The sequence below is a fragment of the Ambystoma mexicanum genome, chromosome 9 (genome assembly GCF_040938575.1).
Source record: "Ambystoma mexicanum isolate Mex_15411 chromosome 9, UKY_AmexF1_1, whole genome shotgun sequence".
NCBI classification, from domain to species: Eukaryota; Metazoa; Chordata; class Amphibia; order Caudata; family Ambystomatidae; genus Ambystoma; species Ambystoma mexicanum.
The window spans coordinates 164,199,621-164,227,224 of record NC_090931.1 but is presented as its reverse complement, the minus strand read 5'-3'; the positions used below and the strand labels follow the sequence as shown (position 1 = coordinate 164,227,224).

The 27,604-nt window shown below is 47.9% G+C and overlaps 1 protein-coding gene across 2 annotated transcripts in view; it reads right to left on the bottom strand.

Moving 5' to 3' along the window:
- Positions 1-27,604, bottom strand: part of NECTIN1 (nectin cell adhesion molecule 1) — a 1,024,691-nt gene that overhangs the window by 102,677 nt on the left and 894,410 nt on the right. The window contains exon 9 of one of the 2 annotated variants that reach the window (XM_069614352.1): positions 20,970-21,149. The exons of the other annotated variant lie outside the window; for it this stretch is intronic. Coding sequence (XP_069470453.1) covers positions 21,009-21,149 — 141 coding nt within the window. The 3' untranslated portion in view covers positions 20,970-21,008. The remainder of the gene's footprint in view (positions 1-20,969; positions 21,150-27,604) is intronic. 2 annotated transcript variants of the gene reach the window in all.

The following is a 27,604-nucleotide window of genomic DNA, read 5'->3' as shown; positions in this document are numbered from 1 at the left end:
CTTTGTCCTAAGGCAAGTTCCCAGGCAGGTACCAAGGATTGGCGGTTCTGTGTGGACTTCAGGGGGGTCAATGCTGTCACCAAAACTGACACGCACACATTGCCCAGGTCTGATGTGCTTGTGGACACCATAGGTGCTGCCAAATTTGTGAGCACCGTTGACCTTACCTCAGGCTATTGGCAAATAGCTCTGATGGACCATGCCAAGGAAAAGACTGTGTTTTCAACCCCTTAGGGGCTCTACCAGTTTAGAGTCATGCCTTTTGGGTACAAGAATGCACCTGCCACCTTCCAAAGATTGGTCAACCATGAGCTCATTGGCCTGGTGGCCTTTTGTGTGGCCTACTTAGGTGACGTTGTCGTCTACAGTTCCACCTGGGAATAGCATTTGACTCATTTGTATAAGGTGTTGCAGGCCTTGAAAAGGGCTGACCTCACTATGAAAGCCACCAAGTGCCAGATAGCTCAGGGGAAAGTCACTTATCTTGGTCATGATGTAGCAGGGGGTTGAATCCAACCTCTCCCCAGTGGTATCAGGTAATATTATCCCCATATATATGGTTGCCGTAAATAATATCGCCGGGAAAAGGTTGTGGCGATATTATATGGGTGACCATATATATGGGGACAGGGGCAAAAAAAAAAAAAAAAAAAAAAATTTGAAAAAAAAACAACTAAATTTGGGGGTTGCAGGGGTGTCCCCCGCATGTTCCATGCAATAATGTCGCCAGAAAAAACGGCCATTTTCCGGCGATATTTTTGCATGGCGAGATTTTTGTGGTGACATTATTACATGGAACCTCCCCAGTAAGGTACAGGATGTACATGTCTGGGAGACTTCCACTTCTCAAACCCAGGTGAGAGCCTTGTAAACCAGAGCCACAACGCTCCATTGCCTAGGACACTTTGAAATCAAGGGCTCCCTTGACATCACCGTCGACTGTTTTGTCCCGCTGGAGAAAGTCAAGGTCACTGACGAACCGAGGAGAATCCACCGGTGGGTTTCCCCAACACCCAAAGTCCACCAAGACGCCAGCGAAGATCCAAAAACAAGCCTTGGTCGTGTCCAGATTGTCAATGCTGAGGACCCGACACCCTTGCTGGGCCTACGTTCTTCATTGACTCTTTGCGGCAACAAACTCTTGTCATTGAGGTGCACTGCACGCCTCATATTCGCAGGACATCCACGATCGATCGCTGAAGAGCACTGCAAAAGCCGAAGCTGCCGTATCGCTGACATTGTTCACCTTTTGTTTGAGAAATCTCAACGTCCTGTGGCTCCTGCCTTAAAAGGAGTTCAGCCAAGAGTGATCCGTTGACGACCCGTCGAAGAACTCTGCTAAACCAGGTACATTGCGGTAGTAGAGCCTTTATAGAAGGAACCAAGACTATCTTATATAATATATGGACTGGGCTTGTTGATACACTTCATTTACAGGTTGCCCAGGTGGGGGGGATACTCCCACAGAACTGTGTCTTTGGTAGGGACAGAGCATCCTGCCATTTGTTTAACCCAACTTGTCTTTCTTCCTATGTCTAATGTTGGTTCACTTTGCTATTAGACGTGTATGTCATTTACAACTGTCAGCGGTTGGTGCATTTTATAGGAGTCAAGAGTCAACTGTGGTACCACATAGATATTGTACAGAGTTTCATCATTATAGTATTGCCTGAGCACAAAGTGTGTAATGGATTGCATATTTACATCGAACCTTATTTATACAAAGATCTGTGTTATCACTAGCATAGTGTGTGGACATTCCTTTGTGAGGGCTTGGGGACTACACTGTACTTAGGAACCAGCCTGAATCCCCTCCTGAGAGCTTAAGCCTTGATTGATCGACCTTTGTTACCATATAGATAATCTTGGCTGGAGTGTTCTGTGCTTATACTCTGCCATATAGAGGGCAGGAGTACAGAAACCACCCCTCCAGTCTTTACAGTGGGTCACTTGGGAGTGACTAAGTCATCAGACCGGTTGTCTGTGCACTTTTGTTGGCCTTAGTTCAGCGTAAAGGTTAAGGAATATGTCTGGTACTGCCCAACTTGTCAAGCTTCTGGCAAATCAGTTGCTGCCACAAAGGCCCCTTAATTTCACTACCAGTGATAGGGCAGCCTTTCGAGAGAACAGGCCTGGATGTTGTAGGTTCTTTGGATACTCAAACTAGCTCAGGGAATAGATACATATTGGTGGTGGTAGACCATGCCAGAAGGTGTCCTACTGAGGGGCATCAATGCCCCTGTGATTGGGATATTCTGCTGTTTTGGATTCCCCAAGGATGTCCTTTCTGACAGGATATCAAACTTCTTATCAGCATATATGAAGGCTGTGGTGGAAGAGTGTGGAGTCACGTACCGGTTCTCTACATCCTTCAACCACAAACAAATGGGCTTGTTGAGGGGTTCAACAAGACCCTGAAAGGCATGGAAGGTGGCGTGGAAGAGCACCTGAGAAGAAAATGGGAAATTCTCCTGCCATGCCGTTTGTTCACCTACAGCGAGGTGCCACAAAACTGAGTTGGGTTTAGCCCCTTTGAGTTTCTGTTTGGACACCCTGTATGAGGTCCCCTCAGTCTAGTGATAGAGGGATGGGAGGGCAACCCCCATCCCCTGAGCGAGATGTGGTGGGCTATGTACTTGGCATTTGGTCTAGAATGGCAATGTGCATGGAACAGTAAACGAGAAACCTCAAGGCCAGGCAGTAGCTGATGTAGCACTAGCATGACCAGAAGGCCACAGTGACAGTCTAGTAAACAGGCAAGTGGGTGTGGATTATGGAGCCTGTCAACCTAGTGCCCTTCAAGACAAGTAGACTGGGCCTTACTGTGTGCTGGAAAAAGTCAGTGAGATTAATTACCTCATTGACGTGAAAGGACCTAAACAGATGTGCAGAGTCTATCACGTCAACAGTCTGAAACCCCATTACAGCCGGGATGATTTGGTCATGGCATTAGTGACTGATGGAGAGATGGAGTAGGAGACCGATCCGCTCCCAGACCTCCTGCACACTGAAGCCACAGATGGGTCAGTTGAAGATGTCAACCTTGCACCGGACCTGTCAGAACAGCAACTGACAGACTGTCTGCGTTTACTGTGACAGGTTTTTGGTCTGTTGTGCTGAATCCAGCTTGCACACATTGGTGCACCCATGATGTTGACACTGAAGACAGTAAGTTGGTGAAGAGTAGGATTCCCCGGGTGTTCGATAAGGTCAGGGAAAACATCAAGGAGGATGTTTCCAAGATGCTGTCCCTAGGAGTGATACAGCCATCCCGCAGCCCCTCGGCTAGCCCATTGGTACTGGTCCCTAAAAGACCAGTCATGGGAATACTGATGTATTCTTTTGTGTGGACTACAGGGGGCTCAATTCTGTCACAAAGACAGATGCTCACCTCATTATTTGGGCAGATGAGCTAATTGACAATCTTGGTGCTGCCAAGCATTGGCAGGTCCTCTTGACAGATGGAGCGGGAGAGGTCGGCATTCTCAACCCCGGAAGGATATTATCAGTTCACTTTGATGCCCTTCGGATTGAAGAATCTCCCTGCCACTTTTCAACAGTTGGTTAACCAGGTTTTGTCTGGTCTGGAAAACTTCAGTGTTGCCTATTTTGACCACATTTCAGTGTTCAGCCACACCTGGGAGGATCACTTATCTCACCTGAATCAAGTGCTTCAGGCACTGCAGCATGCATGTCTGACTATCAAGGCCACAAAGTGCCAGATAGCTCAGGGCACAGTGACTTACCTAGGCCACCTGGTCGGTGGAGGTAAGAAACAACCTCTCGAAGCGAAGGTATAGGCTGTGATGGATTGGGACATCCCCACCACACAGACACAGGTGAGAGGCATTCTAGGTATCACTGGGTAATATTGGTTGTTCATCAAGGGGTATGGGACCATTGTCATGCCCCTGAATGATGTAACTTCCAAGACAATACCGAATAAGTTAAGTTGGACCCCCGACTGTCAAACCTCCTTTGAGGATTTCAAGGATGGATTGTGCATGGCCCAAGTTCTGAAAGTCACAGACTATGGTCAGTAGTTCATTATCCTGATGGACGCCTGTGATTTTGTGATTGGAGCAGTGTTATCACAGCTGAACTCTCAAGTGGTAGAGCAACATGTTGCCTACAATAGCAGGCTATTGACATAAAGGAAAGGAAAATGGGCTTGTGTTGAAAAAGAGGCTTACACAGTTGTGTGGGGAATAAAGAAGCTGAAACCTTACATCTTTGGGTCACACTTTTTGATCCAGACAGACCACCAGCCTCTTTGATGGTAAATGGCAATGCAAGGGGAGAACCCTAAGCTTTAGCATTGGGCCATATCCCTACAGGGATTAAATATGGACATCCAGCACAAGCCAGGTTCCCATCATGAAAATGCAGATGGCCTGAACTGATACTTTTGCCTTGATTATGAACCAGACAATCAGTATGGTGGTGGTTTACATGTTGATTCTGAGGCGCACGTGAGAAATTTGACCATCCGCACAGTGAGTGTGCTCTCGCCTGGGCTTTTAACATTTTTTAAATGAAATTGAATGATGGTAGATCAACCTCTGGAAAATGTGTGGGGCTAATCCGCACACATTTTCCTATGCTCACCTCACGACTTACACATAATCCGTGTAGTCCTCCCAGTCATATTTATTTGGGATCTGACAGGTGGAGTACATGATGCATCTCATAAGGGGGAGGGCCAAATCCTTCCTACTGCCATGGCCAGCCAAATTAACTAGCAAACGCTCCATAGATCTGCCCTGTCCGCTTGTTTACCCTCTGCAGATGGTGGCAGCAATTAACATAATTAATATACTAATAGAGTATATTTCAAACAGGCCCACATGGGGCCTGGCTGCAGAAGCTAAAACAAAAGAGACAGGAAATCCCAACAAATTTTACAATGCACTGTGTCAACCTGAAGCTAGCTCCCGCCTTTCAGTATCAAGGACAATGACCTGTTATGCCTGGGACAGCTGTTTACAGTAGTCATCCCCGCAGTGGGACCCCAATCAGAAGGTACAAGTATGTGGATTGATGGTGACAGAAACTCTGTTCTCGCCGCAACTTCAAGGGAGACTTGCCGCTTTAATCAAGAACCACAGAGAGCTCCATTAATCAGATAGACCCTTTGATCAACAGAAGACAGGAAGATGGGTGAGACTGAGTATTACCCCTTTACCTTTTCTGTTGCACCTCATGCACACAGGAGAATGTTGGTGGGGACCCAGGATTGGTCAATTAGTGTAGGCGCAGCCTAAACCAATCACTGGGGCCCATTTGGCTTTAAAGGAGGGCTGAGCCCCTATTTTAGCAGATCATCTGAAGACTTTGCAGGGCGTAAGAAGAAGAACTCATTTGGACCCTGACTGAAGGTCCAGTCTGTCTTACCGCTACCGCCAGTGAAGGAAGGCCAGGATTTCCAAAGAGGGAAGCAGGATCCCTCCCCTAAACATTCCCAGGGAACAGAGGGAGATACTTAATCCAGAGGACCCTCCAGCAGCTTCAGAACTGATACCCAGCCAGCTCACAGCATGCACTACTAGTCTCTGCAAGCAAGCTTCCTAGGTGCGAACTGCCAGCGAGTCTCTGAACCAAACCAAGGACAAGGCTGTTGACTTCAACACTCTCTTCAGCTTTGGGCCGTCCACCTTAAAGAATGACACAAGCCCAGTGAAGAAGCGAGGAGGAGTGCATCGACAAGCATAAACCAGCATCCCCCTTAAAGGGCATTTTCGAGCCAGTTGAGGCCCTAGAGCTGCACCCAACTGCACCGCTGACTGTTGTCATGCCAGTCGCTAACATCATCCAAGACACCTCGACCAGTGCGTCAGACCCACAAACCAGCTCTGAGACAATGATTCCTGATCCAGAGCCGCTGTGTAGGCCAGCCTGCAGCCGTCCATCCAGCCTCGCTCGCCAAACTGCCTGCCACCTGATACACGCAGCGGTCTCTCATCTTGAACTCTGTCGCAGGAGCTGCAACGCGCCCTCAAACTGACTCTACACTGTCGAGCATCAAGAACACCTACAAGCGCAAGCTTCATTGTGGTTCTGTCCACCTGGTACTTCTCCATAGGCCCCTAATGACATTTTAGGACCCATTGCTCCCATTGTGTTGAAAAAAACTATCCTAGAAATATTGAGATGAATTACTTTACTGACGAACCTCCTGTCAGTATCCAGAGTGCATCCCTTTTCCTTCTTGAAACTGTCTCTCCTCTGCCTTCCTTTACAGTGTGGGTTGTATTGTGTAGTGTGCTAGAACTGTCTGTTGAATAATAATACAGTAGATATTTGTATACAACCTTGACTGGACAGTCCCTTTTATCATTGGGTAATAATTGTATTTTCGCTTTGTTACAACTAACCAACGATCCACGACCTTGCAGAGATAAACCTTCCCTTCCATCCACATTACCAAAATTGGACAAGGAGGTTTATACATTGCTTGTGTTTCTCATTTGTCCATATCCCTTCTGGTGCACTAGAGCTCTGGGGCTGATTGATGGTTTAGAAACCGATATCCATCCCTGGACCACTTGTGCCCCTGAAGTTGATTTGTCACACCTCCCCCCTGCCATTTTGGCCCTACCATTTGGGCCCTGCAGCTGCTGTTAGCGATTGACATACAAATAGAATGTACTTCAAACAGGCCCATATAGGTCCTGGCTGCATAGATTAACAGAGCAGACAGGAAACACCAACAGCCTTTCAGATGCAACTGTGTCATCCTGAAGCCAGATCCCACCCTTAGTATCAATTGACAGTGAGCTGTCATGTCTGGGACTGCGTGTCTATCCCATCCCACACGGGGAACACCTACATAAGTTATGTGATGTGGTTTGCAGGAGACCAGCTTCAAGGGGGAACCACAACGAACTCCATTAACCAGAGGGACCCTTTGATCCACAACAGACAGGAAGATGGGTGGGACTTAGTATTACATGTTTTTAGTTCTACGTTTTCTGTGCAAAACACTCTGGTCATGACCTCACAAATACAATGGATTGTTGGTGGGCGATACAGGATTGGTTCATAAAGGAAGGCTTAGCCTACATCAATCCCTGTGGTCCATTTGGTTTTAACCCCTTAAGTGCTAATGACGAATATACTTGCCCTTTTTGCATAGACTTGATTAAATCTCAGCAGTGAATGGGGGTGAGTCCCTCTTTTGGCAGATCATCTGAAGACTTTGCAAGGAGTATCAACATGAACTCATCATTGGACTCTGTCTGAAGGTACAGTCTGCTTTACATCTTCCACCAGTGAAGGAAGGCAGGACCTCCAAGAAGGAATCAAGATACCTCCCCTAATCATCTCCCAGGAAACAGAGGGAGATACTGAATCCAGAGGACCCTTCAGCAGTCCTAGAACCGGTACCCAGCCAGCACACAGCGTGCCCTGCTAGGCTCTACAGCAACATAACTTTTAAAAATGTTTTTATTGTGTATTTGTTAGGCGCTTATACAACAAGTGGATTGTGTTTCAAAGTGCCTACAGGGCAACACGGAGGGAACATGGGATTGAAAACAATGTTTACACTAGAGGATAAAAACAGACCTACTAGGCCTTGTGAGTATTTAGAGCGTGCAAGTGCAGAGAGAGAAGAGGGAGGAGGGAGTGGAGGGTAAGTGCTGGAGTGCCTGTGCACGTGGGTGAGCAGCAGATGTACGTGCTCAGTGTAGTACTTGCTAGGGAGCGTTTAGCTGCAATAAGTAGGTAAGTGCAGGCCTACAGTGGCATAGGCCAGTGGGTGCCAAGGCAAGTGCTGTGTGTGTTCAGAGGCCGAGGCGATTGGGTGTGGGAGGCCAGGGCCCCCGAAGGACACATAAGGGCCCCAGTCACCAATCACAGTGACTGTGAGGTTATCAGAGGAGGGAAGAAGGGAAGGAAGAGGTAAAAAGGAAAGTCTTGAGGAGTTTCCAGAATTTGAGAAGGTCCAGCTGAAGACAAAGAGAAAGGTTAGGCTGTTCCATAAGAGATAGCCAGCTGAGGAAAGAGATTGGCCTCCGTCCCTCTGTTTAGTGAAACACTTTATAAACAGAACGTTGGTACCAGAGGAACATAGAGGTCTGGTGGGAGAGTATTTAGTAAGAGCAAGTTGCAGATAGCATTGTCCCTTGCCCCAGGCAGCCTTATGGATGATGCAGAGGGATTTAAATTTAATCCGTGCAGCATACAGGAGCCAGTGAAGGGTTCTTAGGACAGGAGAGATGTGGTCAAGGATAAATCCTGCTGCCCTATTCTGGATTAGCTAGGGGGGGTGTAGAGAGGAAGAGGGTAGATTCAATAGAAGGCCATTGCAGTAGTCAAGCCTAGAGAGAACCGGGGCTCGGGTAACATTGAGTTTCTGCGGGAAAGTGAGAAAAGTGAGAATTCCTTTGAGAGGGAAGAGTTGAAATTGGGACTTCTTTGCAATGTCCTGAATGTGAGGGAGGAAGGAGAGAGAGGAGTCGAAGATTACTCCAAGGTTTCTGGCTTCAGAAGAAAGAGAATGGGGGTAGCCCGTAGAGGATAGCCAACGTGAGGGAAAGAAAGAGAGAGCAGGGTTCCCAATAGGAAGGATCTCAGTCTTCATGGCATTGAGGCAGAGATCGATGGAAGTGCACCAGGACTGGATGGCAGATAGGCAGTCCAGGATGATGGAGGAAGTGAGAGGATCAGCGGGGAATTTGAAGAAAAGCTGTGAAGCAAGGTCATTGTTAAAGAGCCAAGGGGAGAGGGGGACACCACAGGAGGTGAAAGCGGTAGGGGAGGAGAAGGTGCCCAGAATAGCCTGGGATGGATGGTCACTTAGGAAGGAGGTCAGCCAGTCCAGTGCCCGCTCAGAGATACTCAGGGTATCGTTGAGCCGTTTTATGAGGATGGAATGGTTGAAGGTGTCAAAGGAAGAGGAGAGATCAAGTAGAATGAGGACAGCTGGAGACTTAGAATCCAGAGATGCAAGCAGTTCTTCGTGGGTGTTCAGAAGAGCAGGTTCCTTGCTCTGGATGCTCGGAATCCAGATTGATGGTTGTGAAGACCGCCAACAAGTTCAGTATGTGAAGTAAGTTGAGGGAAGGCCAATTTCTCAAAGAGTTTCCCAAGCAAGGGGGTGATAGGGATAGGGTGGTATTTGGCTGGGCAGGTGGGGTCTGCTGAAGGTTTTTTCAGGAGAGGGTGCACAAGGGAGTGCTTGAGGGAGGAGGTGAACAATCCAGTGGTAAAGGAGTGGTTGCAGAAATCACCAAGTGCAGGGCCAAGAGAGCCAATGTTGTCCTTAATGGGAGGAGCCAGGGGAAACCTGTTTGGAGGAGACCTTCATGGAGCGGACAACTATGGTGACCTCATCAGGTGTGACAGGGAAGAAGGAGGAGAGAGAGGAAGAAGGAGGGTGAGAGGCCATAGGAGGGAATGGAGTAGAGAGGGTTTGGTGGAGAGGGGCACAAGAGTGCTCAGGATGTTCTGAGTTTTAGTAGCGAAGTGTGTGGCCAATGGATTGCATAGGGGTTGGGAGGGGAGGGATGAGGAGGAGACTGTGGATGGGTTGGCTAGTTCCCTGTAGATTTTAAAGAGTTCAGCCGAGTTGTTGGATGCACCAGAAACCCGCACCTGGATGTGGGCCCTATTCCTGGTGCTAATGGAAAGTCTGTATTGTCTTTGGAGCAGGTGACAGGCCAATTTGCCAGAGGGTGAGCCAGAGGACTGCCACATCCATTCCGTCAGAAGTGCCCAAAAGGCATTTGAAATCAAATCAAAGGACAAGGCAGCTGCCTGCAGCACACTCCTCAGCTTTGGGCTGTATGTCTTAAATGATGACACAAGCCCAGTGAAGAACCTGGGAGAAGTACCTCGACAAGCATCTACCGACATCCGCCTTAAAGGAAATGTTCGAGCCAATCGAGTTCCTCAAGCATGCAATCGACTGCAACGTTGTCTGTTGTTATGCATGCTGCAGATACTTATAGACATCTCGACCAGTGCTTCAGAACTGCCAACTGTTTTGAAGGATTTCATAATTGTATGTAATGTTCCCTCCATGTGTCAACCCCAAAACCTTTTGCTGCTGTTTAGACACCATTGACTGACTTTGCCAGAGAAGCACAGCCTTCAGCTGCACTCCTCTGGGCTTTCGCTCACTTTTATGGGGAAACGTACATGCCCTTAAGACAGTCAGTACTGGGAGACTTTGTTTCCCTTAGTCCTTTCCTCATGTTGCAACTTTTGTGCAACATGTAACAAGTGTGCAATGTATCTTACCATACAGCACAATTGGGACTATAGTCATTTTCCTAAGGCCCTAGAAATTCTTGCTGGACTTTTTATGAATTTTGCAGATGTGTTATGGACAGGACTGGTGGCAGCTATATTTTATCATTCTTTTTAACCATTTCCTGCCATGTTAACTGCATTAACTGCATTTGGCACGAAGAGGTGGCCTGGCCCCAAAATGGCCATGCCACGAAGTTCTTTGCCTTGTCCTTTGGCCATCTTGCCCCTTCACCTTCCCCAGGTCGAGTCGACCTGGGTCAGTACTTATTTGGTCATGCACTTTCCCTTGAATCCCAATGCTTTTGCGGGCTTCTGCATGCCTTGTGTGTGTGCCTCCAGAATTTGGGCTGGAACATCTGGTTCCAATACACATCCTGGGTGCCAGAGAATCTGGAGTGCCATGAATGACTGGGACCACCGTGGTGCGTGATTGGTCCACGTATGGAGTGTGTGTTTGTGAGCAGATCTCCCATTGGGTCCTCTTCGTTTTGGATCGAAGGGAACTTTATATAAAAGGAGGCCAAAAACACCCATACCATGTCGATCTCCTGAGTTCTCACTAAACAAAGGATAGGATCCAAGTATCCTGCAACACGAAGCTGAGTCGAGGAACCACTGGGGACCCGATGGAAGGTTTGGCACCCTGAGCACGCTGTCGTCCCGTGGGACAATTCTGCATCTGGTCATCCTAGAAGGTCTGCGAAGACGCTTCGACCCATTGGAATAGTGGGATCAACTATTCTTGGCACCTTCATCAAACCTTGCAAGTAAGCTTTCTAGGAAGTGTCCCGGGGCCAACCAGTGGACTGAGCCGCTTACCCAGTTGCTTTGCTCTGTCACCACTGCTGTTTTGAGGAGGTCCTCAAAACTTGGTGTACTGCTAGCTCTGTGTCCCCAGCACCCTCACACCGAATTTCGTACACTTGGTTTTCCCAGGTCTGAAGTGAGACGAGTGCGCCAGGACCGGAGTAGACGCAGTTACCGTGTTGCCGTGCCGTGGCAACGTCCTTTGCAAGTCTGCTGCATTTGTGATCTTCTTGCCCCTGAAGCCTGCTCCAGTGAAACTATGTCGATTCATCCACCCAGAGCGGAGAAATCGCCACTGTCCCGTTTGGGAATCATCGCTGTATCTCAGGAACTAAAAGGTGCCGAGACGTCCTTTTTGCCGCATTAGAACCTGCAAGCGAAGTGGACTGACCTACCGAAGTTTGAGTCCACTTGCGTCGGGGACTTGTGAGTACTCAATACCCCAACCGGTGGCCCCTAGTGCAAGGGCCTGTTTTTACACACAACTGGCCCCTGAGGGCCCCTCTCCTTTAGCACTGCTATTGCGAAATAGCGATTCCATCCCAAACTCTCGAACTGCCTCTGCCTTCAAGTGGAGGTCCTTCTTGAATAGTGGGAACTTGTTCTGCATCGCCTCATCCACCTTCCTGAGCTGCTAGAGACCCCTGAAAAGACCCTGTTCTGCCCATTGGAACAACCACGTGCGTTTGCATTACCTGTTCTATTGAGCACAAGGCTCCTCTCTTCTTAGGGCTTGGACTGCCTCTTTGTTAGGTGTATTGTCGATGTCGAACTAGGCCTAAAGACTATCTGCACTGCCTGTTTCCTTCCCCTCTAGGTTGTCGACATATTTCATGCTTTTAACCCTTGTATATACATTGTATGGATTGTGATGTGTTGGTTTACTTAGTGTTACTGTGATTCTTTTGCTATGGACTATGTTACAAAGGCCTTGTAATAAATGTGTCTATATTTTTTGATAGAACACCTGTCTGGAGTAATTTGTCAGTGTCCTTGATTTGTGTGCTCATTGAGGTCATTCAGTCACCCTCACCCCTCCTGAGACTTTGGGCCTCATTACACGGTAGGCGTTATGGAGTTAACGTTACCGGTAACAGAATACCGGTAACGTTAAATCCCCATGCGGATTACGACCCGGCTCACCGCTATTAGCGGCACCGCTAAGTACGGTGCCACTAATAGCGGCCAGTCCGCATGCGCGCGACCCTCCATCCCGTAAATTACACCATGCCGCTATTAGCACAGCATCACAAGGCTAGTGGACATGCCAATAGCAGCATGGTAAAGCCCCCCAAACCCCTTACCGCCATGGTGCTAATACCAGCCTCGCGAATCACCCGTTAAGAGAACGGAGCAGTGTTCCCAAATGCCACAGGTGGACACAATCAGCACAGGTGAAGGCAATGGAGACTGAGGCAGCTCAAAAGGAGCCCACCACACCCCTTCCCACACCCCTTCCCACACCAAGATGGTTCCAATACTGGCAGCATTACATGGCCTGGAGGACCTCATTGCAGCACAGCTGCAACAACAACAGGCAGCACAAAGGAGACGCAGGAGGAGGAGGAGGGCAAGACAGGCACAGCAAGCACCACCACGGCACCTAATCATACCACAGAGGCACCCACCAATCCCCAGGATCAGAGCCAGTCCATTTAACCTAACCCCTGAGCAGATACACACCCTGTACCGTCTGGACCGGATTACCATCACCAGCATTGTGGACCTGATACACGACGACATTGTGAGCCTCATAGACATCAGAACTGCCATCCCCCTGCTACTGAAGGTGGTGAGTGTGCTCCACTTCCTGGCCACAGGCACCTACCAGCATACAGTGGGACAGATGCATGGCATCTCACAACCAGTATTCTCCCGCACGCTGAACCAGGTACTCGATGCCCTCCTGAAGCATGCACCTGAACACATATACATGCCACGGACTGCCCAGGAGATTGCAAACACCAAAGTTGGCTTCTATTCACTGGCAGGCATCCCAAGTTGCATCGGGGCCATCGACTGTACCCATGTGGAATTGGTGGTCCCACATCACAATGAAGTAGTCTACCGAAACAGGAAGCAATTCCACTCCATCAATGTCCAAATGGTATGTGGCGCCAACAAGATAATCACACATTGCTGTGCCCGATTTCCCGGATCAACCCATGATTCCATGGTCCTGCGGAACTCAACTATCCCACACTACATGGAGCGACAAACCGCACAATGTTCATGGCTACTTGGTGAGTAGCAGGGCAAGCACATGACAGCGTGATTGGGGGCGGGAGAGATACATACTCCAACTGGGTGTGATGGGGGGGTAGATACATTCCCGAAATGGGTGTAGCTTGTCGGCTGTCGGCAAAATGCACAAACAGATGTACGCCAATGTCCATCTGGGAAGGCGGCAACGTACTTGAGATGAACCGACATGCAAGTATAGGCTACACAACACAGATGACATTCCAGGTCTAGTAACATTAAACATCCATCCACATACACATTGCACAACATTCCAGGCCACAAAATCAAAACATTTCACACATGCCATCAAGATAGTCATCCGGAATTAGTCCAGCACAACATCAATATTGCAATGTTCCCTAAAATGCATGCAAAGGGATCACCCCTAGCCATAGCATTTCACCATGCACCTATAGCACCACTGAAGTGATGCCTCTCTGCATGGCAACATCAATGTTGGAATGGCAGTACACCAGCAGTGTTGAACCAAATCTGCCTGGGCCCAGGTACACCGAAGACCTCGCCTCACCCAGGACATGTCAATTACTGTTGGAGGCATTAATGGGGCATGTCCACTTGCAGGGTCGACCTCCCCCTTGCACATTGCTATCACACAGACCATCTGCATGTATGCTGTTAATTGTGCAATGCAATGTCAATTTGTGTGATATGAACAGGCCGCTCTTGAGGTGAACAGTAACAGGTCCCCGTTTGTTCTCTCATACAGGTGATGCGGGCTATCCCCTGAAGACCTGGCTCCTCACACCTGTACGGAACCCACAGAACAGGCACGAGGAGGAATACAATCGTGCACATACCCGTACCCGCATCGTGATCGAGCAGACTTTTGGCCTTTTGAAGTCACGGTTTAGGTGCATTAGCAGGTCTGCTGGCACTCTCCTGTATGGACATGAGAAGGTGGCCAAGATCACCATGGCATGTGTCATGCTGCACAATATGTGTATCAGACGGAATGTGCCACTGCCCCCTGACATTGAAATAGAAGCACCTGATGAGGATGATGATGGTGATGAGGACGGAGGTGAAGGGGATGCAGGTCTTGCAAGAGAGAATGGGTAGGAGGGACGTGCTGTGAGACAGCATCTGATCAAGCAAATATTCTGAGGAACATGTTTTCGTACTGTCACATGGAAATGGGTAGTAATGCACTGGTGTATGTTTGGAATCACGCAATGGACCCTGTCGCCAATAAAGTACACAAACACAATGAAGATGTCCAAGCCTGTGTTTTGATCAGAAACCAGTGTATTGAGTAACGGAAAGGTGAAAAAGTGCAAGTCCCCAAACATCCCACCACCCTTCCCCCCATCCCCCACAACAGACCCATGACACCCTTGCCCCCACCCCCACAACAGACCCATAACACCCTTCCCCCCACCCCCCACAACAGACCCATAACACCCTTCCCCCCACCCCACACAACAGACCCATAACACCCTTCCCCCCACCCCCACAACAGACCCATAACACCCTTCCCCGCACCCCCCACAACAGACCCATAAAACCCTTCCCCCCACCCCCCACAACAGTTCCTCATGTGTCTGCCATGTTTGCGTTGGCCCATGCACGCAGAGGAATCGCCATTAACCCCCTATTGGCCATTGTCTGTAGCAGCCTTAGGAGGATGGCCAGACGTGCGCCTGGTGGTGCGTGTTGAGCGGCGGAAGGGGCTTGTCTGTGTTGAGCCAGAAGATGACGATGGGGCAGACTGGCCTGGTTGTGAGAAGTGACGGTCCATTATGTTGGCCATGCGAGTAAGGACCTCCCTGAGCCTGGATATCTCGTTACACAGCCTGTCAGTGTTTGCGTCCATCCTCTCAGTGGAGTGCCTCGCCATCTCCACAATATTCTCCCTGAGATGGGCAGCCTCCTCAACATGCTGGCCAACCAGCACAGTCAGTTCGTGTTGACGCTGCAGGATGGTGGTCAGTTGGAGGGCAGTGCCGGGTGATGGTGTACTGGATGCTGTGCCCTCAGATGCATCCACTGTAGCAGGTGAAGCCACCATGGGAGACATTACGGCTGGATTGTTGTCCTCAACAGTCACATCAGACCCAGGTGTCTAGAATGGTGCTGGCTCTAGGGTTCTAGGGGGGCTTGGGGTGTGCATCTCCTTTGGCCCAACTAGGGTGTCCTCAGGATCAGATAGGGGGGCAGTGGCGGCTGCCTCACCAGCGGTGCTTGCCGCAGCTGATGGTGGGCCCTCGGTGGCTGGTATTGGTGCCTGTGGGTTCACCTCCGGTGGAGGGGCTGCAGTTTGTGGTGCAGCTACTTCTGCCCTGGCAGTGGCACTCCTACGATGTTTCCCGCTCATCAGGTGTGACCTTCCCCCCTTGCCCCGGGATGTTGTGGGGGTGTCCTCCGAGTCCTGTTCCCTTGGCCTCTTGCTCGTAGCTGGTGCCTGGGATGCATTAGCGGCATCTTCACCATCTGTATTTGAGCCTGTCAGGGACAAGAAGGGGGATGGCATTGGTTGCGTTTCAATGTACTTAATGCAGATTACATAAATTATGCAGTTGTGGCCATTGGGACTTAGTAGTAGTTGTGGATGCAGGTGATGTGCCAGTTCAGTGCCTCATCCATGCATGGTTGTGTTTGGAACTTGTCTCTGGTGATGTGTGCATGTGTGTGTGTTTGGGTCTGACACTGACATGGTGAGGGATGGATGCATGTGTGAATGTGTGTCCATGCATGAGAGGAGTCTGTGCTCACATATGGGGGAAACAGTACATTCACATCGCATCCTGTCATGTGTACACTCACCTCCATCCGAAGTGGTACCCACGCCGAGCTCCATGGTGCCTAGTCCCTCTATGGATTCCACAGCAATCAGGTTTCCACAGGTCTCCTCCCATTCTTTAAGTCTGATTGGTGAACCAGCTCCACCTGCACTGGCAATGCGGTGGTTTTCCGCAAGGATGCCCCTCACCCGCAGTCTGAGGTGGTCCCACCTCTTCCTGCACTCACGCACAGTGCGGGTGCTGGTACCCACTGCACTGACTTTGACTGCAACTTCCTCCCAGATGGCTTTTTTTTTAAGTAGTGTTGGCCTCTGCATGTCATTGGCAAAAACAACCTCTGCATTCTCAGCCAGGGTCTGTGTCAGCATATTCAATTCCTCTGCTGTAAATTCCTCCTTGCGCTGCCTGTCAGTGCTTTTTTTTAATGCCTTGGGCATGATGCAGGTGTCCCGGATGATTTAGTACTGCTAACGACTCAAAACAGGTCGAGGGGGCAGAGGATGGCAATGGATTGTGTTTTTAAAGATGGCCGCCGTGCTCTTTCCGTTCCTGTGCGATGACGCTATTTCCGGTTCCGCAATTTAACGGTCACCGCTATTTGCGGTGACCGCTATTTGCATGCAGCAGGAGGGCGGAGGTGCAATCTGCACTTTCGTCGAGGGCAGTAGGTGACTTTTTTGGGTCTTTACCACTATGGCGGTAGGGGGTTTACCGGCATGGCGCTATGCTCGTGTCGGTTACCAGACATTTCATCGAAAAAAATTGGTCGACTGAACAAATGGTCGAACCAATTTCGTCGAAAACCAAATGGTCGAATTTTTATTTTTTTTATTTTAACCCTTTTTTTTGGGGCTGGGTCCCCCCAAACCCCCTTTTTTTTCTAAAAAACCCTTTTTTCCCAGAAACTACAACCTTAAAAATAAATATATACATTTTAAAAAAATCAACCATTTGGTTTTCGACGAAATTACGTCGACCAAATGTCCTGTCGACCAATTGTTGTCGATGAAATGTCCTGACACCGCTCGTGTCCGCATACTTGTAATAGTGCGTTATTAGCGCACTCTTGCGAGGGCGGACACGTTGATAGCGCCATGCCAGTATTTTGGAATTTTTACCGCACAACGTGTAATGAGGCCCTTTGTCTTGACCGCCTGTCATAGCTACCCTGATTGGTCTGGCTTGTCCAAAGGTTACCCTGTTCTAAGAAACTAGGCTGGCCTTCTGAACCTCTGCCCCTCCAAGTTAGAGTTCAGAAATCCATCTTAACACCAACCAGCACTGAGATGATTCCTGACCCTGAGCCGCTGTGTAGGCCAGCCTGCAGTCGTTCGTCCAGCTTCGCTCGCTGAACTGTTTGCCGCCTGACAGTGCATACCTTGTCCTTCTTTCAAACTGTCTGTCCTCTGCATTCCTTTACATGGTGGGTTGTATTTCATAGTGTTGCTAGAACTGTCGTGATAATAATAAAGTAGATATTTGTATAGAACCTTGCCTGGACAGTCCCTTTTATCATTGGGTAATAATTTTATTTTTCGCTGTGTTGTAAATAACCAACGATCCACAACCTTTCAGAGATAAGCCTGCCATTCTGTCCATGTTACCAAAATTGAACAAGGTGATGTATAATTTGCTTGTATTTTCAATCTGTTCGGATCCCTTCTGGAGTACTAGACGTGTCTGGCTGACTGATGGCTTAGAAATCGATATTCACCCCTGGACCACTGGCGCCCCGGAAGTTGCTTCGTCACACATGTTGCATTCGACTATTGCCGCCTATGTGATCTGTAGACCATAGTTATCTGACTGCCTGCTAGTACTTTCTCTGTTTTTATGTTGTGGCTCTTCAATTTGGCTTTGCTGGCTTGTTCTTGATGCCCCAGGAATCAGGGAGAAGACTCAACCATTTAGAAGGTCGGTGGATACTATCAGCTGATGGGACAGGGACAACCCTCATAGACTTTGTGGGACAGTAGCACATTTTATTTCTGGGGAATTAGTCACACATTAGCAGCCAATGCGTCTTTTAAAGCACATCAGGCCAGTTGAAATGGAGAGAACATGATAAGGTTTAAGAAATAAACGTGCATATTTTATGACCGCCCTTAAATATACATGAAGTGCCTCACATTACAACAGTGGGTGGCGGTGCTGCATTAATGCATGCATATCTGTTATATGATTGGATTCACTCTGAAACAGCTGTGTCAGTTCACACTTAACAGAACAATGGAGTGCAGTGTCAACACTTGCTTTAGGATAGATAGTTGCATCTTAATTGTTAGTGCAGATAGTTACAGAACTAGCCATGTTTTCAAAACAAATTGTTACTTTCATGCAATTTACAACACTGTGCAGTTTACCATGCTTCTAAACTGCAATAGAACATTCTGTGTCTCGTGTAATCACAAAGCCCACAACTACAATCAGTTGCTTTCACAAAGAAAGTCAATTCTAATCTCACTTTGCTCATTCGACCGTACGGCATAGTGCCCCAATGATAGCTGCAGGGTCTCACCACTTCATTTATTTTTCATGCTAGCAAACACTCTTTGTTTTCATTGTTTATTGTTTCCGACATATTGGTTTGTAACACACCTTTTGCTGTTTACTGATTAAACAAAATTAATTTATATATACAATAACTACATTTTACAGTTCATCAGCTGTTCACATCCAAAAACAATAAATAAAATAATTCATTAATACCACGCCCAATTCAGCCTATAAGAGTGGCTACATCTTGTCCTTATGGTTTCTAAATGTAAGCGCACACATCACATGATCCCTGGCAACTAACACTTTAGGTATATAAAGTTCTCCATTAGTAGTAATGCATTTATCACATGAATAACTTGACTCAGCTACAAAATAAATGACGCTTGATTGGAGAGCAATATTCCATTCCACAAATACTATGGGTCCTGACACAGCCCCTCGTACTCTGGGATATATGAATGCCCCTCGACTATTTCTCTTACACATGTACATTGCACAAGGAAAGGTTTGCTAGATTCCAAAGTCCCCGTCTTACCATAGCGACACGTTAGCAACACTAATTTAGTGTTTGAGTCAAGCACACAGTACTCCCCACACAACACCTAATGACCGTTAAAGCCGTTCTAATAACAGCCATCTCGGCCAAATCTGTTGCTGTTTACCTGCAATGCAATTAACATGTTACCAATATTTCCACTGTAATGTACAGTGTATCAATGTCTTTGCCTGCAATATAGTGTGCATTGCGTCATGTATGTCTCAGAGTACGGTCTATCGAATTCCCAGACAACATGTCACACTGCAGAGTATGTTCCTATGTTACTGCATGCGCCTGGCATACTAATGTGTACAATCCATGGTAATTCTCTTGCATGCATACACTATTGAGCCAGTCTCACATGGCAATGTTGTAGATTTATAACACTTTGTTCCAGGACATGACAATGTTTGTAAGGCAATGCTGTGTGTTTGGCTCTGTCAGATGTTGATGTGGCACATTATGGTGCATGCATAGTGCATGCAGACCCTGGTAATGCTCGATAATGGCCCCATTGGAACGCTGCAAATGCATCACACTGCAATGAGGGATTGTGGCAGTAAGACTGCACTTTGCCCCCCCACCCGCAACCCCCATAATCAAGTAAATCTGCTGATGATCCTGTGTATGCAGTTCAGCATTCCTATGGCAAAGCTGTAAAGTTGGCAGACTCTGAAGCCAGCTCTCACTTGGCAATGCACAGAAATTAATCTGGCACAGTGTGCTGGAGTGCACCTGTGGCAACGAGTTTAACACACAAATCAGTCACCCTAACAAAAAAGCTACAGACATCAATATGTACCGATACATGGCAATGCATTTTGCACCCTGCGCTGAGCGAGACCCCTAGCAATGATGTGGATGTGGCTCTGTGTTGTGTGTATTAATGCAGGGATGATGTGTGTTTTCCACAATGCTCTGTGTATTCCTACAATGGTGCCCTCGAATTCATGTGCCATCAAGTCCCATTGCTACATCAATCGCAGACACGGGGTGCATTAGCCCAATACAAATAACCCTAAGCGCACGACAATGCTACAGTCCTGTGGTAATGCTCCGGGTTAACGCATGCATGTTGTGTGGTGTATTTGGTGCATGACTGTCGGAATGCATGGGATTAAACATACCTTCATGTGGCTTCTCATAGCAATGTGCTGACTGTGGTGAAGTGTAGTGATGCATTCCACAGTTGTGTGCTGATTATACACTAATGCTCTAGATTTGGCTCAGCGCCGCACGGCACGCCTGCGGTAATGCTCTGGATCCGGCTCCCTAGCATGTGGATCTCCTCATCACGGTGAAGAGTTCTTGCAGCGTGGCTAAAGATTGGCATTTTCCTACCCAACATCATCCAATATTTTCTTACAGGTAACGGTGATCAAACATTTACAACATGTATGCGGTTTCATGCAAATTAATCAAGTTCCATGAAACTGTATGCAGTACCATGCATGGAATCTTTGTACGGCTGATGCTTCCATGCAGGGGATGAACTCTTAATGGAACACTCTTGCAAGCATTTGTGAAAATGCAAAACACCAATGTGAACATACACAAGCTTGGGAAGAGGAGAGAGGTAGAGGTGATCTGGCCAATATGGAATTTTGTAGATGTTTCCCAAGAGGTTGATGCTTCTGGAAGCCACAATGGTTGGATGTGACCTTTTTGCATGGATGGCTTGATTCTGATTGGGTCAGGTCCAGCCTGCCTGGCCCAATCAGAAGGAATGAACAATCAGATTATTTCAATTTCTATGTTGACCAGAACACCTTTGGAGAACACGAAGAGCAGGATTCATTCGTCAGAAGGGTTAACACCGAAAGACACACTCACAGGGAATGCGGGTAAGAACGCTAGAGTACCTTGAGGCCAGAGTGGGGGTAGGCCTAGGGTGGCACGTGCTAGCGTATGTTAGGTTGGATGGTTGCATACTCCACTAGCTCTCCGCTTGCATGGATGGAGCTCCGGGGGCTGGGCGAAGAGGCCAGAGCCGACGTGTCCAGCTCAGCATACTGGACATCACCATCCTTCGTGCCAGAATTCTGGAGACAGGAAAGGAAACGGAGGGGAGAAATTGGGGAGACAAAAGGGGGGGACAGATGAGAGTGGCAGAGATGGGGGAAAAGGAGAGTCGATAGAAATAGAGGACGAGAGAAGAGAGGCAAAATAAGAGAAAAGGGACAAACAGAGAGAAAGAGGAGAAAAAGTGTGATCAGAAGAGTGTGATTGTGCGGGGAATCACACATAGTTAAAAGAGGAGGAAGGAACCGAAAAAAGAGAAAGTGACAGAGGAGAGGCAGAGGCGTGAAAGCGAAGCCAACACGTTTAAAGGGAGAGGCAAAAAAAGAAACAAAGAGAAAGTGAGGCAACACATATTATTGAAGGCCAGGGTGTGTAATAGAAACCAAGTAGACACACAAGAATTGTGAGGGATGAGAAAGCGTTGAACATAGGAGACAAGCAAAAAAATGTGAGGAAAGATTCAAGAATAGGTGAAGAGAGAGGAAGTGGAGAAGCACACATAACCAAGTAGGAAAAGCAGAAGCAGCCAGAGAACAAATAAGTGAACACGAAAAAGACAGGAAGGAAGAGGTCACGATGGAGTATAGAGGTGTGTGAAAAATAAACAAGAGTAACGAATAAATAGAGGAAAGAGAGTAGAGTGAATGATGGCAGGATGTGGGAGAAGAAAATAGAAGTGATAAGCAGAGAACCATGAGTACGAGAAATGAGAGAGTGAGCAGTGTGTGAAAAGTAAAGAAAAGGAGTTTTGTGCAGTACAACATGAACAGTGGGGGAGAGAGAAAAAGAGGGGAAATTGGGAATATACGCAAAGGGAGAGTTATAGGAACAGGAAGGAACAAGAAGTGACAGACAAAGGGAGAAAAAGAAACAAGAAACGATAAAAAAAGGGAATAGGAAAAGCAAATATCTAATAACAAAAACAGAATTGGAGTTAGAATGAAGGTGACACATTCCTTTGACCAAGAAATGTGCAATACAGGGAAGTACAGCTCCAAGGGTGCACACACCATACACTGGTGAAAGTGACCGGTCAGCATGGGCAAGTGATGAGAACAATGCAGACCTGGCACATTATAGCTTGCCACCTTCTCCTGATCCATACACTGGTGAAAGTGACCGGTCAGCATGGGCAAGTGATGAGAACAATGCAGACCTGGTACATTATAGCTTGTCACCTTCTCCGGATCCATTGGAACCTTCTATTTGCTCCTTCTTCCATTTCCATTTTCCTGTTCACTGTTTCCTTAGCCCCTCCCCATAATTGACCCTTTATTGGTACTTTCACAACTCCATCTGGGTTCTCCCCCACCTCTGTCTTCTTCTCTGCACAGCCCCTCCTCCCCAGGTTGCTACCATATCTTTTGCAGGGTTCCTTATTCCAATGCATTCTTCCTTCTTTAGTTTGACTGCCCATCCTGGCTACCATCAACTCTCCCTATATCGGCCCGTTTCTCTCCCTATACCTTCTTTCTTCCACAAATCGTTACTCAAATACTCCATTCCCTTTTTAGGGTATTTGATTGCCATCTTCACCCCAGTGTTTGTTAACACTGGCAATGGGGTTCCAACAAGGACAATCACACATATGGTTACTCAGTATTTAGGCCTACAGATGTTTGGACTTCAACTCCCATGTTCCCTAGACTGTATAGTAAATAATGAAGGACCATGGGGGCTGGAGTCCAAACCACCTGGGAGCAAATGTAATGCGTCAGCATGAATTCCAACATGACATTTTGGTTGCTGTATGTGACGGGGGCGGGGGCAAGTGTGGGAATGGTAGTAGCATTCCTGGGAATATTACAAAGGGAAGTGGTGAAGGTTAGGAAGGCCTGGACAGCAGTAGGAAGGAGTGACAGAAATCCTGATGCACGGTGCTGGGCTACTGACACAAATGGCGGTGCAGTTGATCCCTGTGCCCTGCTAGATACTAGATCGGCGAGATCTCTGGACTTGTATGGCGTGACTCCGCCCATTGTGCATGTTCAGAATGTAAAAAAGGTTCCTCTGCAAGTAGCTGCCGAATACAAAGTAGGACCAGCCTGTCTGTTCTGCAGCCAGAGCCAGCTTACATTGTATCCTATTCAGAGACATGTCCTTTATAAGCGGTTGTTTCTGTTTCTGTTTCTGCCTGCACCCAGGACTGGCTTTTAGGAATAACTGCACTGAACAGCTGATCTGACTCTCTGCACCAGGGCAGCCTGTTCAGGACTGACTGTTCGCAACAGATTGTCTGCGGGTCTACCAAAGGACTGCCTGTCCATGACTGACTGCTCTGCGTCATTGCCCGCACCAGAACAGCACGTTCTGGAATGACTGCACTGAACAGCTTCTCTGACTGTCTGCACCAGGACTGGCTGTTTGGGAATCACTGCACTGAGAAGCTGCTGTGACTGTCAGCACGAGGGCCGCCAGTTCAGGACTGACTGTACAGAACAGCTTCTCTGACTGTCTGCACCAGGACTGGCTGTTTGGGAATCACTGCACTGAGAAGCTGCTGTGACTGTCAGCACGAGGGCCGCCAGTTCAGGACTGACTGTACAGAACAGCTTCTCGGTATTGCCTTCAATGTGATTAGTCAACAATAATACACAAGCGCAATTTTCCTCAACACCTTGCACCATACAACATCTCAAAAGCAACCGCAACGCCCCGTTCATGGAACGTGGAAATAGAGCACGACTCTGTGATGTCCCTCTGACTTTACATTAAAAACAAGGTGGGGGGGTAATACAAGTAAAAGCAGTGACTGAGACCGACAAGAAGAACGTCATTTAAACTTCTAAGATACAGTTCAATACCATCACAGTTACCACAGTTGATCTATCATCCTTGCAAATGTTTTTTTTAACATAACTGTTGGTGGAAAATGAACATATGCATTGTGATGCATGCTCTCTGTCTAACATATCCATACATGCTATGTTGCAAAGAAAAGACACATGGAGACAGAACAAAGGGAAGAGAAGATCCATTTACTTGGAACTCAAGAATAAGAGGCATTCTGCCAAAGGTTGAACATACCATCGGATTGCTACTACGTATGTGCTGACCTATTGTCAAATAAAATAATAAGGCAGAGAGGAAAACTTCTTTATGGTCAAACACATAATCACTGTGTCTGGGAATGCACAAGAAGGAAGTTGTAGACTGAGGTTGCCATCTGCATGGTTTTGTCCCAAAGTGGTGTGTTTTTAACTATTAAGGTCACAGTCAACACCTGATCCATATGGCCAGTGGCTAAGTCCCCCGTCTGACACTGTGGAGCACCAGAAAGGGTACTTAGAAGGCTAGTGCATCCCTGAGACAGTGGATGATGGGCCTGAGGGTCGAATGAGGAGAATCTCTGGGTCCCTGTGCCTTGATCCATGGCACATGGCAGGGGATGGTGACATTGCCTGGCCCCAAGCCAATCGTATAGTTCCAGTCCCTCCCCACCTAAACGCCTCTTCAGGATAGACCAGCCGTGATATTCAGCAAACTAATGAAAGGGTACTCCCTCTTCACACGAATGAGCCTAAAGCCTGCTCTAGCCAGACCAAAATCTCCAAAACTGCAAAGAATGGTGTTCCTTTTAAGAGAACCCCTTTCTTTGTATCTGACTTTGTTAGCAGGTCACCAGGTACATCAAAGGAAATATGTAGGAAGATCCGCAGGACCTTGGGCGTAGGACATGAGGGGGACAGGGAGGACAAATCCCCCCCCCCACAATTTTAAGTGGCGGGATGTAAGGTCATGTATCCCCCCCAGAATATGTGTTTGGTGTGTGGTGCAGGGATCTGTTTTTGAAGTGGGGGAGGGGCTGCATACTATGTAAGCTGCCCTCTCTTCCCTGGCCCCCAGAGCATGGGGGCAATACCCTGGGGGCAGATGGGTGATCATCTGCCCCCAGGGAAGGGGGACAAAAAAAAAGATATTTCTTTTTTTAAACGTAGTTTTGGGTAGGGTGGGTGCGGGTGGGACCACTAGCCACCAGGGATTTTTGCAAGGGGGTGGCCCTCTCCCCCCCACCCTAAGTGGATGGGGGCACCACATGTAGCCTTCCCTGGGGGCAGATTTCTGCCCCTAGGAAGGGGTACATGAGATGCCCCCATCCATTTGGGGTGGGGGGCGAGGCCACTGCAAATATTGGCAGAGCCACCCCCCAAGCCTGGGGCAGTACATTTTGCCACCCTGCCCCTGCGCCCGGGGGGCAGATGGCCACACACATGTGCCCATCTGCCCTTAGGAAAGGGGCAAAACAAAAATAAAACAAGTTATAATGTGTTTTGGGTGGGTGTGGGGGGCCACTGAACCAGCACGGATGTTTTTAGAGGAAAGGGGGGAGGCCCTCTCCCCCCACCCCAAATGGATGGGGGGCATCTCATGTAGCCCTCCCTGGCGGCAGATTGCTAGCACAATCTGCCCCTAGGAAAGAGGCAAAACAAAAACAAAAATTAAAAAAAAATGATAACTTGTTTTGGGTGGGTGAGGGGGTCACTAAACCACCATCGATGGTTTTAGTGGAAAGGGGGGTGCCCACAGGTGTCTTCTTTTCGGAAATGCATGGGGTTCTCTGTTTTCCTTGGTGAATTTGACACCCTATGCCCAAATCTGTAGGTTGTCCACATGAGCAAAATCTGCTTTGCCGAAAGGCTTGGGGTTATCAGTGGGTTATCCTTTTCCCTTTGCGCCAAGGTAGGTGCATCCACACATGTGAGGATTCTGAAATTTGGTGAAAAAACTACAATTTTCAGACATTTCCCTCTTGCCACCCACTGAAACACGACGCCAACACCACATGTCCTACCTTCCCGCATTTCCACAGGTGCCCTGACGTAAACGGTACCTCACATGTGTGGGTGCACCTACCTGGGCGCAAAGGGAAAAGGCTAAACCACTGGTAACCCCCAAAGGGTTTGGGGAGACAACCTACAGATCTGGGCCTAGGGTGTCGAAGCCACGAAGGAAAACAGGGTACCCCATGCATTTCCGAAACAAAGACAGCCGTGGGAATCCACAGAGGTCTGACTTGCGTGCATCGCCCCAGAATTTATTACCCACAATCCCAGACAAAGTGAAAATTGTGTTTTTACCACCAAATTTCAGACTTTGTTAGGGATTGTGGGTCATAAATTATGGGGGGATCCGCGCAAGTGAGACCTCTCGATTCCCACGGGTGTCTTCTTTTTGGAAATGCATGGGGTACCCTGTTTTCCTTCGTGTCTTCGACACCCTAGGCCCAAATCTGTAGGTTGTCCACATGAGCAAAATTCCTGAAAATCTGCTGAGCGAAAAGACTTGGGGTTACCAGTGTTTTAGACTTTTCCCTTTGCACCCAGGTAGGTGCACCCACACATGTGAGATACCGTTTTCATCTGGAAACCTGTAGGAATGCGGGAAGGTAAGCCATGTGTTGTTGGCTGTGTGTTTCGGTGGGTGACCAGAGTGAAATGTGCAGTTTTTTTTTTTTTTTTTTCTGTCATTTTCCCGATTTCCCCCCAAACTATGGAATCTTTCCCCACATAGTTGTTGCCTGACCTGTGCAAATCACCCCTTCCTAAACTTGGAAAATTGTCTACTTTTCAGAAATGAATAACTTTCTGGCATCCCATTCAGCTTTCCTACCCTTTTCTTCCATTCCGTCCACACATGTCCTATTGGACAAAAAACACCAAAATCGCCTACCTCTCACAAAACGGCTGATTAGCATATCAGAATATGTTATTTTGGTTTCCACTCAATCTGTTCTTGAAAGCCTGGAAAATGGTGAATCCAGCACAGCAAACCATTGTTCCTAGCTCTTACAAGGAAAACACCACAGGCTTCTTTGTGCAACATTTTATTGGCATTTTCTGAGAAAAGAGAAAAAAAAAACAAATGTTCTCCTTTTTGGTTATTTTCTCTCACCCCCCTACAGCAAACTAGGATTCCTGGGTGGTGTTACGACCGTCTACATGTGGGAAAAAAGGGGCCAACTTTGGCCGAGATATCTCATGTAACAAAGAAGTTACAAGGGATTGAATGGTGACATACCGAAATCACCAAAAAAGGCCTTGGCACTGGGGGGAAATACCCATGGCCGTTAAGGGGTTAAGACGGTAAAAGCCCAGAGGAGAGATCATTTGTAAGGTAGCTCAGTTAGTTAATGCTCCAAATGGAGATTGTGCACAGGAATATGTAACACCTGTGTTCAGCACCTGGCTTATTCTTCCAGTGGGATAATAGGCAGAGTGAATGGATTCAGCTTTCGATGCAACACAGCCTTTTCCAGGTCAATTGGTTAAGAAAAGTGGTGGAAACCACTATTACTGTCGCTTTTACTAATTGGCCAGATTTTCGTGCATTTTCTGGGTGGAGTTCTGGAGCCAAGTGGACACACCAGGAACCCCTGTATTTCCCGCTCCAGAAGACAAACACGCCCTTAGTGCCAGCATGGATTCTCATGCTGGAGATATGGAAAGGGATTCCTCTGGGATCTGCTTGGAAATGA